This window comes from Pituophis catenifer, unplaced genomic scaffold (assembly GCF_029215685.1).
Source record: "Pituophis catenifer annectens isolate HBS135680 unplaced genomic scaffold, rPitCat1.0.hap2 SCAF_1, whole genome shotgun sequence".
Lineage (NCBI taxonomy): Eukaryota > Metazoa > Chordata > Lepidosauria > Squamata > Colubridae > Pituophis > Pituophis catenifer.
In genome coordinates this window covers 19,557,740-19,578,084 of record NW_027256881.1, presented here as the reverse complement: position 1 = coordinate 19,578,084, position 20,345 = coordinate 19,557,740, and the positions used below count along the sequence as shown (strand labels likewise).

The 20,345-nt window shown below is 38.2% G+C and overlaps 1 protein-coding gene across 2 annotated transcripts in view; it reads left to right on the top strand.

The window, feature by feature from the left end:
• Nucleotides 1-16,362, top strand: part of MTMR4 (myotubularin related protein 4) — a 55,470-nt gene extending 39,108 nt beyond the window's left edge. For both annotated transcript variants that reach the window (XM_070932119.1, XM_070932120.1), the window contains 11 exons: nucleotides 26-222; nucleotides 1,699-1,827; nucleotides 2,268-2,379; nucleotides 3,038-3,233; nucleotides 7,984-8,169; nucleotides 8,950-9,120; nucleotides 9,517-9,671; nucleotides 10,335-11,544; nucleotides 12,049-12,159; nucleotides 12,694-12,782; nucleotides 14,337-16,362. In XM_070932119.1, the coding sequence (XP_070788220.1) occupies nucleotides 26-222; nucleotides 1,699-1,827; nucleotides 2,268-2,379; nucleotides 3,038-3,233; nucleotides 7,984-8,169; nucleotides 8,950-9,120; nucleotides 9,517-9,671; nucleotides 10,335-11,544; nucleotides 12,049-12,159; nucleotides 12,694-12,782; nucleotides 14,337-14,514 (2,734 nt within the window). In that variant the 3' untranslated portion in view covers nucleotides 14,515-16,362. The remainder of the gene's footprint in view (nucleotides 1-25; nucleotides 223-1,698; nucleotides 1,828-2,267; nucleotides 2,380-3,037; nucleotides 3,234-7,983; nucleotides 8,170-8,949; nucleotides 9,121-9,516; nucleotides 9,672-10,334; nucleotides 11,545-12,048; nucleotides 12,160-12,693; nucleotides 12,783-14,336) is intronic.
• The last annotated feature ends 3,983 nt before the right edge of the window (nucleotides 16,363-20,345 follow it).

The following is a 20,345-nucleotide window of genomic DNA, read 5'->3' as shown; positions in this document are numbered from 1 at the left end:
ACTAATAGGACTCATTCTTTTTTAGACATTTGCGCAATGGGGCAGTGATTGCACGCTGCAGTCAACCTGAGATTAGTTGGTGGGGCTGGCGCAATGCAGATGATGAATATCTGGTAACTTCCATTGCCAAAGCCTGTGCCTTGAATCCTGGACAGAGGCTGGCTGGGGGGACCCCACCGTCTGGGCTTAGTGATGGAAATGAGGCCTGCGATGCAGGATTTGGTAAGTAAGCCAATTCTATTTCCATTCTGATTTCCATTGCTGCACAAATGCTACCTAACCTTCGACAGAATTTGATGAATTTTTCATGGCAATACTGAATATAATCTCATTTGTAATGCCTACCAATCTGGATAAAATTACGCCGTTGATGTATCTTTCTTTAAAACATATATATATATATATATATATATATATATATATATATATATATATATATATATATATATATATATATATATATGTTTTCTCAGGTTTTCGCGGGTGTTTGTATGTAGGTCTTTGGTTATTCGGGTCTTCTCCCACGTAAAATTGGAAGTGTCTTGGCGACGTTTCGACGAAGTCTCATTCGTCATCTTCAGGCTGGTGTTCTCGACTTCGTGCTTCCAGGAGCAATGTGAGATCGCAGCTGTCTCTTCCTTAGCAGTTCCACTAGCAGTTAAAAGGAAGAGACAGCTGCGATCTCACATTGCTCCTGGAAGCACGAAGCCGAGAACACCAGCCTGAAGATGACGAATGAGACTTCGTCGAAACGTCGCCAAGACACTTCCAATTTTACGTGGGAGAAGACCCGAATAACCAAAGACCTACATACAAACACCCGCGAAAACTTCAGAAAATATATATATATTTTCACACAGCCAAGTCCCCACCCAATCAGCTCACACCCCCACTAGCAGTTAAAAGGAAGAGACAGCTGAGATCTCACATTGCTCCTGGAAGCACAAAGCCGAGAACACCAGCCTGAAGGTGACGAATGAGAAGACCCGAATAACCAAAGACCTACATATATATATATATATATATATATATATATATATATATATATATATGTATGTTTATGTAAGTTTTATATCCTTTTAGGGATATATCCACAATTACACGGGAAGAAACCCGAAATATTAACTATACACACACACACACACACACACACACACACACACACACACACACACACACACACATATATATATATATATATATATATATATATATATATATATGATTTATATATGTGTGTGTGTGTGTGTGTGTTTTATATATATATGCCTATCTTAAAAAGAACTCTGGATGGCTTACAAACAATAAAATAGTATAAAACAATATAAAAACCATCAATAGTAAAAAAAATAAAAGTAGAAATTAAAAACGTGGAACCACAACCACTCTTTTATAGTGCATTCAATATAATTAATCCCCATGGTATTAGAACGTAGTGTTTAAGAAGCTGAACATTGTTCTTGCTTTTTTGGAAAATTTTTTTTTTTTTTTTTTGACAGAAACCTTTTTTTTTTTTCAGTGAGCCAGTGAAACTCCAAAAGAGCATATTATGAAAGATTGTACTTTTTGGATGGATGGCAATGTCTCTTGTAACCAGCTTTTGTGACCTCAGCTGATCTCAGCATTCTGAATTCTGTATTGTTGATCAAACTGTATGTCTGTTTAAGACATGAGAAATTCCTATTTGACCTTTTGCAGATTCATCATTGACTGCATGTTCAAGTGTAGAGAATTCAGCAACACCTCAGAAACTGCTGATTTTGGATGCTCGGTCCTACACTGCAGCGGTTGCCAACAGAGCCAAAGGAGGAGGCTGTGAATGTGAAGGTACAAGCATGATTTTCTGGCTTTCTTAGGCCACCTATTCACTGTTGCATCCTACTTATAAAGGGTGCATAAGCAAGTGAAGCTATTTTTGAGCACCTTCCCCATCAAGGTTCTATTTTTACTTCCATCCCAACTTCTTGAGTTTATAATGAGTTTTTAGGAGGCTTGTTTGACTACAGTGGAGCCATTAAATTATAAAAATCCACAGGATGTATTGGAAACTACAACTCACTTGAAATAATAAAGTTATTGAGTCTGTATGGAATTAAAATCATAAGGTACTTTTCCAATATACATATCATAATCATAGGGTGATTCCTTATGGATAGGTCAATGTGAACTATTCCCATTAAAGAGGATTACAGTTGAAGATATTTTATGTATTAGATAGGCTTATTTAACTTCCAACTAATTTTCTCCTTCTATTTGACATTTTTCAGAATATTACCCTAACTGTGAAGTGGTGTTCATGGGTATGGCTAACATTCATTCCATCCGTAATAGCTTCCAGTACCTGAGGGCAGTATGCAGTCAGATGCCAGATCCTAGCAAGTAAGTTCCAAGTAGTATTTGTCAAACAGCTATGTTCTTTATGGAATTCCATTATCTGTGGGACTATAAAACACAGATTTTCTTTCTGCCAGAACTGAAAGAAAAGAGGAATGCTCTGAAGATTTATCCTGTGCAGAGTGATCTCTTTGTTGTTGTATAATTCACTTGTTTTTCATTAGGTTTATATGTGGGGATACATAATTATTCTGGTAGAGAAAAATTATCAAAGATATTTGTATAACTGCAAATAATATGGAAAGTTTGGCTACAGGGGACTCTTTTTTTCCTTTGGTCCTTCACAGCACTAGGTCGCTAAGTTAAATTGATTAAGGGCAGGTTCAACACAGTCAAACAAAAATATTTTTATGTACACACCATCAATGTACAGTTAGCAACATGTTTTAAATGTTTCAATAGTTTAGAAACTCTTTTGAATTTGAAGTAAAGCTGTTTTAAACTTGGAACATTCCAGAATCGATAAACTAACCCATTTGAGCTGAAACAAGTTTTTGATTTTGACTTTGCATTTTGTGCATTTTGCACATCCCTTTTCTCAGTGAAAACTTTCTATTTGGCACAAGCTGGATTTGGGTTTCTTGTTTCCAGCACTTAAAAAAAGTATTTATGTTGGCCATTATCTTTATGCATTTCCTTTCAGCTGGCTGTCAGCACTAGAGAGCACCAAGTGGCTACAGCATCTTTCCATCATGCTGAAGGCAGCTGTGCTGGTCTCAAATGCTGTTGACCGAGAAGGACGCCCTGTGTTGGTTCACTGCTCTGATGGTTGGGACAGAACCCCTCAGATTGTTGCCTTGGCAAAGATTCTTCTGGATCCCTATTATAGAACTATGGAGGTATTCGGCTTCAGTTGTCTTAGCAGCTCAGAAGTAGCTTTTAGGACAGTGGTTCTCAACCTTCATAATGCCGCGACCCTTTAATACAGTTCCTCATGTTGTGATGACCCCCAACCAGGGGTGGGTTCTAAAAATTTTTACTATCGATTCTGTGGGCATGGCTTATTTTGTGGACATGGCTTGGATGTCATGTGACTGGATAGGCGTGGCTAGCTGGTCATGTGACCGGGTGGCCATGGCTATGTGTATAGGGACTACTCAGAGGGCTGAAAAAAAATCATTTCTGACAGGTCCTCGCACTTTTGACTGGTCCTCACACTTATGACCATCCTCACATTTATGCCCGTGCAGCATTCTTAACAACCATGTCACTCATTTCACAACTGCTGCTTCTAGGGCAAAAAACGTAAAATGTGAGGACGGTCGTAAATTCGAGGACTGGTCAAAAGTGCGAGGACCAATCAAAAATAACTTTTTCAGCCCTCTGAGTAGTCCATGTGCACAAAAGGACTACCCAGAGGGCTGAAAAAAGTGATTTCTGACAGGTCCTCGCACTTTTGACCGGTCTTCGCACTTTTGACCGGTCTTCATTTATGCCTATTGTAGCATTTTTAACAACCATGTCACTCATTTCACAACTGCTTCTCTTCACCATGGTGATAAGATAGGGCAAAAAACGTAAAATGTGAGGACAGTTGTCAATTCGAGGACTGGTCAAAAGTGCGAGGACCAATCAAAAATAACTTTTTCAGCCCTCTGAGTAGTCCATGTGCACAAAAGGACTACCCAGAGGGCTGAAAAAAGTGGTTTCTGACAGGTCCTCGCACTTTTGACCGGTCTTCGCACTTATGACTGGTCATCATTTATGCCCATTGTAGCATTCTTAACAACCATGTCACTCATTTCACAACTGCTTCTCTTCACCATGGTGACAAGATAGGGCAAAAACGTAAAATGTGAGGACAGTCGTAAGTTCAAGGACTGGTCAAAAGTGCGAGGACCAGTCAAAAATAACTTTTTCAGCCCTCTGAGTAGTCCATATGCATAAAAGGATACAGCAATAGAGAGGGATGAAGGAAGGGAAGGGAAATTAGAGTAGGAGTGAGGGTAAGAGAGGGAGGAAGAGAGGAGGAGAAGGAGAAAGGAAGAGGAAGTAGGGAGGAGAAGAAGAGGGGGGGAAGAGAAAGTAAGAAGGAAAAAAAAGAGGTGGTAGGTTTGAGGAGAAAGATTGCTGTACAATAAAAAAGATGAAAGGGAAGAAAACCAACCCCAAACAAATATAAAGATATTAAGATAAAGAATGAATTGTTAAACTTTAAAGAATAAAAGAGAACAAATATGAATAAATAGCAATAATTAGAAATACACATACAAACATACAATGTATTTTCTTTGAACAGAGTATTTGGCCGGTTCACAAATTTAAACAGTGTTTAGTCATTTCAATTAAATTTACAATTTCTATATTTCCTTTTTGCCATATTTATTCCTCATCTATTTTTTTAAAAAACCAGTATTACCCCTCATCCTCATCTCTAATCTTAATCAAATTCAGTTTTTCCCTTCTATTCTATATTATACCCCTTCACATTGTCATCTATTTTTATACCCATCCTCACATTGGTTAATTATGTAATTATGTAATACAGTTGTTTAATACAAATTCAACATTTTAATATAAATCAATTAGTTATATAACTATCTTTTTTGTATATTAATCAATATGAACATGAATATTCCAATTATTTCCATGCAATCCAATTTTTTACAAATCAATTAATTATATTTACCAATAATAATAAACCAAATAATTTCCCCCATATATTCCTCCAAACCACAACTTAACCATTTCTGCTTTCAACACAATATACAATTAATAGTATCTCAATTATTACAATTCCCTAGTTAAATAGAGCTTTTTTTCTTTTGTTTTAAAATCTTGAACCACCTCTTTTGCCCTAAATTTCCCATTGTTTGCAGTTTTGCACCTACCTTTTTTGGTGAGGAAAAAGAAAAAGAAATCTCTCTTGCCTCATTTTGTCACATTGCAGCAAAGACCCTGCTTTACTTTCAGTTTCGCTTTTTCAGCATAGCTGGGGGGGGGGAAATCTGCTCCAGTAATTTACCTCTTTGCAGCTAGCTAGCAACAGAGCCCCCCGCAAAACAGCTGAGAGCAAATCAGCTGAGAGTCAAGAGGCTGATCAAATCAACTTATGGTAATTAACCTATGCTGAAGCTGAAAGGGGCTGTTTTTTTCTATTTTTGCAGGCACCGGTCTACTCATTTGTTTTCTTTTAACACTGTTCAGCTGTAGGGCAGCCCTTTGAAGCCCCGCAGCAAGAATTTAAACAGTTTTTTTCCCTCTAGCTATCAGCTGGGACTCAGGAGGCAGCAATAGATTGGGGGTGGGCGGGGTAAGCGACCGGCGATCCAACAGAGGCAGAGGGTGAGGGTGAGTGAAGGCATGGCGGGGGGCGGTGAAATAGCCGTTCGACCCCCAAAGGGGTCGCGACCCCCAGGTTGAGAACCGCTGTTTTAGGAGAATTTTAACTTACATGGGAGATGCTGTACAGAATTGCCTAAAGCAAAGCATTTTTTCCCCATCTTTTTGTCTGAGTGATCTGCAGTTGGAGACAATAGACATTTGTCTTATTTTTTCTTTGGTTTGGGATAAGCCTGTGTTTTTATTTCAGGATTTAATCAGTCAAGACTAATAATACATGCCATACGAGGATAAATTTACACACATGGTTTTGTTATTTATATTTTAAAAGTTTCTGCAAGGAATCAATTAGCAAATGCAATAGGAAATGATACCAGATTCCAAAGTAATTTAGAATTCAGTAGATTAGATCAGCATATGTTCTGTTCATAGTAAAGATAACAGTTATGTCCTAGAAAACCTAGCCATGATTAACCTTTGATGATAGCTGATAATGGAAATCATGTTTTTTGATATCAGCTGCTGGGAAATATAAATTGGAGCACTAGCATTGTCTTTATGCTCCTTCTTATATGCCTCCCATTGACATCTGGTTAGATGCTACCATGGAAAGAAAATGCTGTATTTAATAGATCTTTTAGTTTACTTATTTGGAGTAAGAAAAGTGGATTGAAAAGAGAAGTCTTGCCATATTTTGGCTTGATCTCTTACAGTTGGTATGTAACTCACCTATCATTAGCATGCATCCCCTGACAGTTTTCTGGTAAGAAATTCTAGTTCTTGACAAAAAAAGATCCCCCTGTGGCTTGATATTAAATTGACAAAAGGAAGATAAGGGAAAGTGTCCATTCTTGAAAATGGACAGTCTGGAAAACATTCTGGCCTCCAAGACTTGGACATCTCCAATGGTGGGGCAAAGTAGCCAGGGAAGAGGCAAATACTATTACATGCCACATGATAAAAGAATATACCTACAGTATGTCATAACTCATGATGCACCCAGTGTCATTTAGATGTTATTACAACTTTCAGAGTATGCTATGGTGCAAGGGTGAGCTGTTCAGGCAGGAGAGTTATCTCCTATTCCTCTCTGCTCTTTGTGGGAGGAGAGCTGAAGCAACCCTTATGATTCAGTACAGAGAAAATAGTCTCCAAGGTTACAGATAGCCACGCCTATTATAAAACTTTATAAATTAACACCAGCATTTGAATTGTACTCAAAACCCTAATGGTAAGTCAATACAATACCCACAAAACATAATTGATATTACTGCATTGGCTTTTACTTACCAGAAACTAAGCAGCCTCAAGTAACTGCAGTTTTTGTTGAATTTTCAAAGGGAGTCCCAAATAGACTGTACTGTACTGTCACCGAACTAGTACTGTCACTGTACTGGTTTAATTTCAAGGAGGTGAGGGCAAGATGTTGAGGTTACTATCATTAAAATATCTTGTTCCAAAAAGGGGGGCAGCTATGCAGTAGCCAAAGCTGGGCAGAAGCTCCCCTACTGAAGCCTAGTTGATGAACTGGAGGAATAAAACACTATACAGTAGTGGCCAAAATTGTGGAAACCTTTTGGGAAAAGTGTATTTTTAAAAACTAGCTAATAACACCACTTATTTTTGGAGTAGTACCATAAAATTATATATCAATGGAAAGATAATTTAATCACGAATTTAAGCAATAAGTTTTATGAAGGATTTGCTATTAGAATAGCAGTTACAATTTAAAGAAGAAAAAATGAAACACGTAGAAAAAACGAGATATACAAAAATTGTCACATCAGTTAATACTTAGTTGGGTAACCTTTAACATGAATTACAGCCTTTCAATGTCTTCCCATGGAATGAACCAAGTCGTTTAGTTCTGCAGCTGTTATAATGTGAAACCAAAATTGAAGGATTGCTTCTATTCATTGGGTTTATTGCTGGGTTGCTTCTGACTAACAAGTTTCTTTAGTCAGCTCCATAGATTTTCAATTGGGTTAACGTCTCGGCTATTCCCAGGCCATTCCAGCAGTGGAGTATGATTACCTTGAAACTCCAAAAAAAAAGTGGTGTTATTAGCCATCAAACCTCAAAAATACACTTTCCCCAAAAGGTTTCCACAATTTTGGCCACTACTGTAGATGACAATATCATGAAAGCAAGGACAGGAAAATAAGGAAGAAGAACTAAAGATGCTATGATACATGCACAAATGATTTGAGAACAGGTGAATAATGTCGGCAGCTATGGAATTAACATTTTCTATTGCAGCCTACTCAGAAAATCTATATTACTGAAATTATCTCCTTTCATTGCCAGGGTTTCCAGGTGCTGGTTGAATCAGATTGGCTGGATTTTGGCCATAAATTTGGGGATCGATGTGGACACCAGGAAAAGGCAGAAGATCAGAACGAACAGTGTCCAGTGTTTTTACAGTGGCTGGATTCTGTTCACCAGCTGCTCAAGCAGTTTCCCTGTCTTTTTGAATTTAATGAAGCTTTCTTGGTAAGGGCAAGTGTTAGAGGATATACATTTCAATACCAAGATAGATCAGTGTTCAATGACAGTTTGATGTTTCTAAAGCAAAAGTGATTATGGTTCTTATGGAGTCATTTTTCCTTTCGATTGTCCACGCTAGTTGAATTACTACAATAAATCTCTGTGGTATAGATAAATTGTGAAGCCTTTGAAAAAAGCATTCATTTCTCTTTCACTGAATTATTATACAAAATAGATTTTTCTGAAAGTGCTACTAAAATGCTGTGCTGTAATCTGTATGCTAACATAGTGTGCTTTATTTCTCTAGTAATGAGAAAGAGTTGTTTATCAAAATGCATACATTTCATATCTAGCAAGGCAGGTAACATGTTGTACTATCCTGATTTTCACCTGTTAGTTAGTGGATACAGTCTATTTAATCCCACTATGTGAAGAGTAAAAGAAACCAGAAAAAATAGTGTATCATTTTTTTTTTTTAAAAAAGCTTTTTGTGTCTAACTAAGCTAAGAGCAAAACTTATGATCTTGACTTTGGGAACATTTAATCAAATCCAAATTGTTGTTGTTGTTGTTGTTGTTGTTGTTGTTGTTGTTGTTATTATTATTATTATTATTATTATTATTATTATTATTATTATTATTATTATTGAACTTCTGCTTACCCATTGCAAAGGTTTGACATAATGCACTACATTGTTGTTAAAGCAGTACTATATCAATAAGCTGACTCCACCATGGGCTCTTGTGAAAATTCTCTCAAATCCCTAAATTTCTCCTTTACTTGCAGGTAAAGTTAGTCCAACACACATATTCCTGCCTTTATGGGACCTTCCTTGGAAACAGCCCCTGTGAACGTGAGCTGCACAACATTGCCAAACGCACCTGCTCAGTTTGGTCCCTTTTGAGAGCTGGTAACAAAAATTTCCACAATCTGCTCTACATGCCTGCTAATGAGCAAGTAAGTAAAATTCCCATTTGTGCCAGGTTGGCAGGAGAGAAAAATTTTCATGCAATGGGGGACAGAAGCCCAAATATAGCTTGCTTCTCCCTCATGCAGGATTAAAAGTTTTGTAACAGTCCTTACTGTGGGCACCACTTCACTTTGAGTTCTGCCTCTTTCTGGCAGGCTGGGCTTTGTGAAGCCTTTGTTTTTCCCCTCTGTTTCTTTGAAAATGGAAGGAGGAAGAAGGTCCAGTGGTTCCTCTGTATCTTTCAGTTAGATAGGACAACTGGAATTGTAACTCATTATCAATTATTAGTTAGAGGTTCACCTTCACGAGCTACCAGACTCTTGGCTTATGCTGGTTTTCTCCTCCTCTTCCTGAATCTTCTTTCCTCCATCTTTGATGTCAAGGTGCTGCATCCAGTGTGCCATGTACGTGCATTGCATCTCTGGACAGCTGTATATCTTCCAACTTCATCTCCATGTCCTTTAGGAGAAGAAGGCATGGATCTTTACTTGCCTTCTGGATCTCAGACTCAAGAGTTCAGCAGTCGGTCGCTTGACAGGTAGGAGAAAAATTGTTCTATGAATTGTGCAATTCAGGATTTCTAACACTACTTTGGATACCTCTGTAATGGCCTCTTATTTATAAGGGCCTTACTTATCCTGATCAATTACAGTGTAGTTTATATAGAAGATTCTAGAGGGTTGGATTTAGGGTTGTGCTAATCATTTTACTTATCTGTATTGTCTGAAAATTTTCACTGCTTTAAAAGGGTAGTTTGATGTGACCTTTTTAATTTTATAGATTAGGAAATAATGCTTCCCATTTACTTGGTGATTATTTATGAGTCTTTAAAGTGGTTTAGGAAAAAAAATCAAGGATCTGTCCTAACTATATCCAGGGAAAATACCATAAGGAACTGTTTTGCATTTGCAGTCCTGACTAGAGTTTTTCCTTCGTTCCTTCTGACTACTTACTATAATACTAGAAAATAATTGAAAACCTTTGAATTATAAAAGGTCTCTGTGTGTGTGTGTGTGTGTGTGTGTGTGTGTGTGTGTGTGTGTGTGTGCATGCAAGCATGTTGGGGAGAGATGGGGGGAGAAAACATACGTGCATGCATGTATTTTCCTCTAAGGCTCTGCAGTGGGCAGCTTCTTGTAAGTGTATCTCTAGGCAAAATATGCATTATCCCTGTTGTCTGAATTGACTTTTGTTGTTTCAGATTACCAAAGACAAGATCCATGGATGATCTTCTCTCAGCATGTGATCCTAGCAGTCTGCTGACCCGCACATCAAGTGATCCAAATCTGAACAACCATTGTCAAGATGTCAGGGTGGGTTTGGAATCCAGACATCCCAGTGCTGAAGAGACAGTGACAAGCAAAGAAACCAGAGAAGATGAGTTGCTTCAAGTACCTCAATACCAGCAGGAATTCTATCCCCTGTATAGCGCTGGCAGCGCCACCTCTGACAGTCACAGAATCAGTCGACCACAAAGACCACAGAAACATGAAGTGTCTCAGCAGTTAAGTGCTGTGCCTTCTGAGGTAGAAGCAGTAAGTAGAGCGGATTCAGAAGCAACAGAAGACCCAGTCCCAACTCCAAATTCTGGACAAACACAAGTGTTTGAAAAATTATCCTGCAATCATGTCAAAGACACTGGCCTGATATCCAATGGCACTTGGGATCTTGTTCAAACTTCTCATCCAGAATCCTCCGCCAGCCAGACTTCAGCAGGTCATCCCAGTTCAGGTCAGCCAGCTCTGACTGTTCCAAGACACAGTGCTCCAGGTTGTCAAAAAGAAGAATTGGATGGGAAAATTGGCAACGTCAAGCACGGAGAGGAGGGCAACCATACAGGGAAAATTCAGACAGAGTTGTGGCGAAAAGGAGTTTCTCAAAGCCAGATGAGCGAATTCTCTCTTCTAGCAGCAAACTGGGACAGTTTTCAAGGGATGGGGACATCACTTCCCGGGGGTGATATGGGTCCCCGACGACTCCTGTCCTATGGCTGTTGTAACAAGAGACTGAACAGTAGACACTTCTGGACCTCTGGACTGTGCCTCAGTGGCCAATGGCCTTTGAAAGAAAGTGCAAAGCCTCCTGGCTGCTCCATCCATTCTGGCACACACTGCACAGGCCTTGTGGGGAGGTCCAGCAAACTGTGGCTCCCTTGCCATTTGAAGCAGGCACCTGGCTCCAAACACATGCCACCAAACAGCCCTTCTCCAGTGCCTCCCCTCTATCTAGATGATGATGGACTTCCCTTTCCCACAGATGTAATCCAGCATAGGTTACGGCAGATTGAAGCTACCTATAAGCAGGAGGTTGAGCAGTTGCGTAGGCAGGTGCGGGAACTTCAACATAGATTAGACATCCGTCATTGCTATCCAACTCCAGCTGAACCACAGATGGACTATGAAGATGACTTTGTAAGTGACACCGGTGGAGCTTTTTTAATGGTTTCCTTAACTTTTCCCCAAGAAGGCATGTATATAGTTAGATAAAATGAACAGATCCTGCTACCATCAACATGTTTGTAGGCACTCTGTACCTACAAATGTGTGAACATACTAATGAAGATACATGTTTCCTCTCTGGACATAAATATGCCGCACACATTCCATTCTACCATTCCATGCTATCTCCCACATTTCTGCTGTGTTGAATATAATAATAGCATGGACATTATCAAATAGCACACGAAACAGAGAAGAGCCAGTTTTTTTGCACATCTGTTAAAAGATCAATTATGGTAGAACCTGAAATCACAGCAGATGATATTGAGCTAGTTGGAATAACGCCTGAAGTTCTAGAAAGCTATTATCTATGATCTTGTGGTTATTTTCAGTTCATTTGGAGGAAGGCTGAAACTTTGAAGGATGTAATCATGTGTGATATAGATAATCTGATGGCTTTCATGGTCTTCCTTGCAGACTTGCCTCAAGGAGTCAGATGGCAGTGAAAATGAGGATTTTTACTCTGATCATAGTGAAGACTGTCTATCTGAAGCAAGCTGGGAGCCTGTTGATAAAAGGGAAACTGAGGCATGTTACATTTCTTTATTTACTAGTTTGCTTTGAGATACATTTATGTATTTTAACTTGGTATGATGTAAGATGAAACCATTCCCATTGCTGCTTCCTCCCCTATATTTCCCTATTCTGCTCTCTCCTATTGAGGTATAAAGATATATTTTGTATCTGATTCCCCTTAGTAAAAAAAAAACATTCTCAAACAGATAATTTCTCTTTTGTTGTCTACTCTCAAGGATCTTCTTTTTTTCCTCTGACATTCTTTTAACTTTTTAATAAACATTACTCTTTCTAATGAAACAACCAATATGCACCAAGACAAATTCCTTCTGTGTCCAATCACACTTGGCCAATAACATTCTATTCTATGTTTTGTTTTTTAAGGTTTTTTTTTTTACCTTTTTTCACCTTTTGAATTATTCTTCAGACAGTTGTTTTGAAAGTAAAGCTTAACGTGTGTGTGCTATGTAGCTTCCTCCCTTACAGATATGCTATTTGTAAGAAACAAAACCAAAATCATCCATGACACTTTGTGTTTTTAAACAGGTCACACGTTGGGTTCCAGACCATATGGCATCACACTGCTTTAACTGTGACTGTGAGTTCTGGTTGGCCAAACGCAGACACCATTGCAGGTAATGTAATAATATGATACATCTCATTTTCCCATCTCTTTTTTTTCCCATTTTATTAAGTATGTCTGCAGAATATGTGGCAAATATTGAGAGCAATACAAAGGGAATAACAAGTTCTATATAGAGGATAAATGGAATATAGTAGAATAGTGTCTTCTTGGGAAGTAGGAGTTCATTATATTTATTTTTAGCCAAAGTTTGACAAAACAATAATAATTATCAACTACCAATTTCCAATCATGTGATGGTATACTTGAGGTATAAGTATTAAGATTTTAATATCCTTTATTTTTGGAAATAATGTTAACTGGCAGCATGTAATACTTTTTCAGAAGAAAAGTGGCTTTGTGATAATTAAACAATTGGAAAAAGTATTCTCTACAAAAAGAGAATAAAAAACTTTTTAAAAAATCTTAATCCTGACAGATTGGCTTCAGTCTGCCCTGTTGCTGGTGGGCCATATTATGTAAATAGACTGAAGTTTTATAGAACAGAAATTTGCATTGTGAATGCCTTCAACAAACATAGAATCTTATGGCCCTGGTAGGAGCCATAATATTTTCCTCCACTGTTGCTCCTGAGACAGCTATAACCTCAATCTGCCACCACTGCCCACCTTCTTTAACAAACTGGATTATCTGGAAGCAGGACAAGGAAAAACTAGGCCTCACAGTGAAAGCAGAGCCACTGTCTTCCTCCTGTGCCTGAGAAGCTCAGGGCCTGAGTTCGTTGATTATTTGGGGACCCCATCTGTGAGGTTTGCCTGGGACCTTGGAAGTCCTGCATATGTCTCTTCCTCCATATATCAGACAAAATTGTAGCTGAAAGTTCCTACCACTGCCTATAACAACTCTTCTGTGCTGTACTACCCTGTTTCCCTGAAAATAAGATATCCCCTGATAATAAGCCCATTCAGGCTTTTGAGTGCATGCGCTAAAATAAGCCCTCCCTGAAAATAAGCCCTCCCCAAAAATATTTAAACACGTGCAGTCAATCCCCGCCATTTCCTCTGGTTAGGGTTAGGGAGACAGAGCTGGTAAGACAGCAAGAGGAGCCTCGTTTTGCTCAACGTGCCCCAAAATAATAAGATCTCCCCAAAAATAAGGCCAAGGGTTCAACAAAATATAAGACGGGGTCTTATTTTTGGGGAAACACAGTATTTTGTGTATCTCAAAATTCAGATATTTTGAATCAAGACTAATTGGCCCTGCCTAGGCTGTCTCAAAATTGGTATTATTTTATTCCTATCTATAAGACGCATATAGAGAGAGAGGAGGTGGGGGTAGGAGAGAGAGGGAGGGAGGGAGGGAGAGTTCTCATACATATGAAGAGCTGGGTTAATATGTGCTAAACTGTCAGTGTTTACCTCTTTATGTAGTATTTTTCTTTAGGCTTCAGGAAAGTTTTGCAAAAACACACAGCATAGCAGGATATCTAAAGATCCCAGATTACATTGTCAGCTGTATTCCTCAGTTAACTGAAAACAAGATCCTCCATATATCATCCTACCTTGGCTCTAGTATCATTGTTATTTTTGTGTTATTTTTTACCCAGGAATTGTGGGAATGTGTTTTGTGCCGGCTGCTGCCATCTAAAGCTGCCCATTCCTGATCAGCAGCTTTATGATCCAGTCCTTGTCTGCAATTCCTGTTACGATCACATCCAGGTATCCCGCGCCAGGGAACTTATGAGCCAGCATCTGAAGAAGCCTATTGCCACAGCTTCTAGCTGAATACCAGCAAAGGATATCTGTGGAAGCCTGGCCTTTTCACTTGCAGACTGGAAGGAGAAGGCTGCCTCTGCTGCAGCTGAAGAGGTCGGTAGCGCAGCACTTGATCACCAAGCCTTGTATGCACTGTCGGCAATTTTCCCCACTTGGTGCCCCATGTATTGAAGATGAGGAATTTGGATTAAAGAGTGTGACACGGCCTACATTATGGTACTGTTTGTGGTTTCAAGACATAAGGCCAAGTTAGAGACCACAGTGTCTTTCTTCAGAGGGATGGCAAACGATATAGTGCAAATAATTGCCTTCCTTCCAAAAGCAATAGAAAGGCATGAACCTAATCAGAACCCCCTTCTTCCCATGTCAGAAAGCAGTCAGGTTAAATTGAGTAAGAAAGAAGAATGCAGGCCCAGAGTGTGATATTTCCGGGAGCTCTCTTTGGCTGTGTTAGTCATATTTCAGTCATATTCAGCTTGCCAACCTTTTTGGATATCCAGCCCAAGGCCAGCAGTAGTACTGTACTAGGAAGGGATCCCTTATAAGGCAGAGTGTGTATCTGCACTTTCCTTGTGTTCCTTGAGGGAATAGACTTTATCCCAGCAGCTGGGCTGTTGTGTATGGAAAGCAGAATTAACTTTGGCTTGGTGCACTTCCTGCCCACTGTGGGTATTGAACAGCTGGCTCCTAACCAGTGTCTTTATAGGAGCAACAGCTTAAATCTCCTTTTGAGTCACATCACAGTGTGTATTCCCTCTCCCTTATGCTGCATTTGTATCTCCATATTTCTGATTGCTCTTTATTCCGAAAACCTGATGCTTCAAGGCAGACTATTAAGTGGGTTTTCTTTACCTCCTGGAATGTGCTGTTTTGTGTGCTTGAGGGTTTCAGTCCAAAATGCTGCTAATGTTACTTCTCTGCACTTAAAATTTATCTGGAGTATAAACGGCTGGGGGAAGGTGCCAATTTTAAAGATGGAAAACAGGGAATATTGACAAACAGGGATTCTCCCTCTTACACCCAAGAAGGTGTGAGGGACACTATAGTGATCATCATCACTGCAAGAATGCTTTTCTGTTCATTCTGACATCAATAAATTTCCCTTCAAAGTGATTCTTCTGATTTATGGATGCTCCACTGTGGCAGCAGTATAGCAGTTATTTTACTCTGCTACTCTCACGTAATCTAAACAAGAACTAAATTGTTTTAGAAAGGCAAGCGTAACGTTACCACCATTTCCATAGACCTTTATGAGCAGTGTTCATAATCATTTTATTTTGAAATGTACATCATTGTAGGACTATAGAATGAACAACATTTTGAGGTGGATGACTCAAGCCAGATCAACAGTCCTTAGGCAATTACAAAGGATGGGTGCATGAATATCTCTTTCCTCAAGAATTGGAAGATACTGACTTCGCGCTTGGGTTGAATTCTTACCAGCTACCCATTCTTGATTAGTTTTTGGGAGAATTAATGGTTCAAGCTACCACTTCTTACTTTTTATTTTTTAAACCTGCTTTGAGTCAAAAGCCCTAGAGCCAGCATCATCTTTATACACTGGATCTGTTTGAATTGCCCTCTGGCCTCTTCCAGGCAGCATGACCTCATAGCGGTAAAAGATGAAATCTGGTTCTGCCATACACTGAACTTTGTACAGAGTGATGTAATTAGTAGGAGAGTTCGGGTTTGGTTCCTTTTTCAGCTCATTTGCACAGATGTAAAACAAAAATTTGAAAACAAAGAGAGAAAAAGACCCTTCAAGTTAGCCATGATTAATCAATACTGCTTTCAGCTCTCATGAATTTTGTGTCACTGTCTTCAGGCAAAACAACTCCAAAATCGGATCAATAGCTTTGTGACAAACAATGTGCTGTAAGAATTCAATACAGTTGAATAAAATCTCTATATTAGTGCTGTTTTGTTGGACCATATTATTTAATTTTCACTGAATATTTTTCTTCTCCATTGAATACTGGCTTCCACCAGGATATATTATGCAGAATTACTCTATTTCTTCTAAACACCCAAAAATGAGAATTTAAGATAACCAGAGGTCTGTTTCTGGGTTTTTGGTTTCGTAGCATATCACTTCTATGAGACTTTACAAATAACAATGAAAATAGTTTCCTTGTTTGAAAAGTTTACTCCAATATTTAATAACTGAGAAGTATTTTTTAAAAATGCTTAGTAACACTTTTTAGTAAAACTCACAGTTTACACAAAATCATTATTCACAATGAAATCCATGGTTGAATCATTTTGTAGTTCCAGGCAATTTTATTTACAGTGGCTTTTAAGCAACAGAAATTAGCTTGGCAGGCAAGGTGGTGGTATACCTCAGTGTTCTTGATTAAAAAAACAGTAGAACAGAGAAAGAGAAAATAAACTTTTAATTATATTATATACTGCACAACAATCTACCCCTCCTCAGTCTTTCTAAATATGTGGCAATCAGTTTTCCATCATTTGGTCAAAGTATTGGACCTAATTTAATTTAATTTTGGCATCCGAATTTCCAAAGTCCTATTTGTTATCCGTTTCAAGAACATAGGTTTTTCCTTTCCTCCAGTTTTTTTTTTCTGAAATATTTTTTTATTTATTTTTAAACATTTTAAACATAAAACACATCTTTTAAGGGCAAAGGTTTTGTCCGGTATTGAATAAGTACAGTTGCTCACACTTCTTTAACCAATTTGATTCCAAATTTCATCCATTTACATCTTTAAAAAGTAAATCAAATCAACAATTTTTTTTAATCATACATTCTAACATCTTATTCTAAACATTTAGCATTCTATTGTATCACCATAAATCTTAAATCCCAAATAAACACAGCTCCTTTTTATTTACAATCTTCCATTTCCAAATAAACACCATCTTAAATCAGAGTTCCATATATGTTCTTTAATCATAAGACCCATTTCATCAAATCTGTTTTAACCTCTATTGAATTACAATTTCCTTTATCTTGTCATGAAATACACTTCTCATTTTACATAGAATCACTTCAAGATCAGTTCACATTATCACTCATTCCACATTTCCATCCATAATTTTATCTAGTTCCCAGCCTACTTAATTTTAATTGTTTAATTGTTTTCCAGCGTATTCTCCATTACTCCTAGATCTATTATGTTGCTGGTTCACAACTGAATTAGCTGTTTTCCAGCGTATTCTCTTCCACTCCTCTCACTGATTACCAGCGTATTCTCTGCCACTTCTAAATCTATCATTTAGCTGGTTCACAGCAAACTGTTTTCCAGCATAATCTCCTCCATACCTCCCGCTGATTACCAGCATAATCTCCTCCACTCCTAAATATATTTGTCGCTGATTACCAGCATGCTTTCCTCCGCTCCTAACTCTATTTATTTGGCTGGTTCACAGCATTTTGATTTAACTGTTCTCTAGCATAGTATCCTCCACTCCTTCCGCTGATTGCCAGCATAATCTCCTCCACTCCTAAATCTATTTGTTGCTGATTACCAGCATGCTTTTCTCCACTCCTAACTCTATTTGTTTGGCTGGTTCACAGTATTTTTGTTTTAACTGTTCTCCAGCATAATATTCTCCACTCCTTCCGCTGATTACCAGCATAATCTCCTCCACTCCTAATTCTATTTATTTGGCTGGTTCACAGCATTTTGTTTCAGCTGTTCTCCAGCATAGTATCCTCCACTCTTTCTACTAATTGCAGCATAATCTCCTCCACTCCCAAATCTGTTATCGCTGATTACCAGCATGCTTTCCTCCGCTCCTACTTCTATTATTTTAGCTGTTTATTTTAACTAATTCACAGCCTATTACATAAATTACTTTTCTAACATATTCTCCTCCATATCTCCCGCCAATTTAAAATAGAAATGTGTTGCAGCAAATATCTTCTAACATATTAGCTCTTAAATTATAAATTTCCCTTAAATTCATCACATTTCATATATACTTATTTTTTATGAGAACATTTTTATCCATCTTAAAATCAATTTTCTCTAGTTGTTAAATTTGTGAATTACTCCTGTTAATATTCAAAATTCATTTAAACATTTAAAACATCATATTATCATTTAATCATTTATGTTCTTGTTTCATGACCAGATTAATATATATATATATAGTCAAATTTAAAAGGAATGAAAATAAAAATAAGGAAATAAAAATAAAAAAATATAAAAATAAAAATAAGGAGCCTGAGTGGCGTAGGAGGCTAATGCCTCCTACTAAGGCAGCATTTAACATCCAGCTGCCTGCAATTACTGCGAGTTCAATTCTCACCAGGCTCAAGGTCAACTCAGCCTTCCATCCTTTCTAAGGTGAGTAAAATGAGGACCCGGTTTGTGGGGGCAATAAGCTGACTTTGTATAAAATATACAAAAGTATGAAGGCTATTGCTTAACGCATTGTAAGCCGCCCTGAGTCTCCGGAGAAGGGCGGCATATAAATAAATAAATAAACAAATAAATAAATAAATAAATAATAATAAATAAATAAATAATAATAATAATAATAATGATACTACAATAATACAAAAAGTAAAAAAAAGAAAGAAAAAACAGAAGGAGAGAAAAGAAAGAAAAAGGGAGTAAAGAGAAAAAGAGAAAGAGCAAAAAGAAAAAAAGATTTTATAGAAGGGAAAAAAAACACCTATCAGTATTCAAACTTCATTTAAGCATTTAATCATTACATTTCCATGTTTAATCAAAATATTTTATTTTTCTTGTCTCACAACCAACTATATTCTATTTCTTCTTTTTCCCATCTGTCTAAAGCTGTTCCTTTTCAAGTTCAATGTTATCAGAATTAAAAACTCTATAAAGTTTTGGTCTTTGTAGCATCTATTCCATATATGGTATCATCATCCCTTCTTTTTATTGCCACGCCCTTTCCTTTTGTTGCTGCGCCTGCTAATTCCATTTTAAATGTTCCATTTTATTTCTTCTTTCTTTTCCTCAATAAAACCACCAAAAGGCAGATTAGGAATCCCCAGAGTCAAGCCTCGTTGGTTGTTTTCAAAATAATCCAATTTAAGTGGCTAAATACATTGTTTCTCTTTCAAGTCAAAAGCAATCCACATTTTAGACTTTCACTTTGTCACGGCAATCCTCCATTATATAATTGTCCACTTGTCTTTTCTTTTCCTCTCCCCTCCTACTTATTGCCTCTTCCCTCTTTCTCTCTTCAAAAGTAATCCATTCCACTTTTAAAATGTTTCAAAGTTTTATAGCTTTACAGCAAACAGTCATTCCAAATCGGTCAGTAATAAAAATAACTCCTTAATGGGTCTTTTCCTCCTGTTAATTGCTTTAGTAAGTCTTCTTGCCCCAATAGTCCGTAGCCGCTGTTTAAGGCTAGGGGCTCACTTGTATAAATCCATATTTCGAGCGCTGTTAGGTTAGGTCCTAACCCGCCTGGGTTAGGTCTCACTTACCCGGCTTCCAAACTCTTCGCTCTTTTTTCCTCTTTCTTCCTCTTGCACAATGCTTCTCCGGTTGGCCCTGGCTTCGAGGCAGCCACCATGGCTGCCGCTCCCCCGCCGCCGGCGCAGAGGGCTTCCTCCAGCCCCGAGGAACCTGCCCGTTCCTCTCGGCCGTCCAAGAGGTCACTCTCTTTCCCTCTGTCCCTCCAGGACAGGGTGGGTCCACGGACCTTTCGGTGACGGCTCGACAGTCGAGGATTCCACGGGGCTCATCAGAGCCCCGCCATTCCCCTGACTGGATTGCCGTGGCGCTAACCGGAAGTCCTTTTCCTCCAATTTTGAAGCACAGGATAATCCTGAGAAGAGTAGGTACAGAGGTTTATTACTATTTTTTATTTGTTATTATTTAAATTTGTATGCTGCC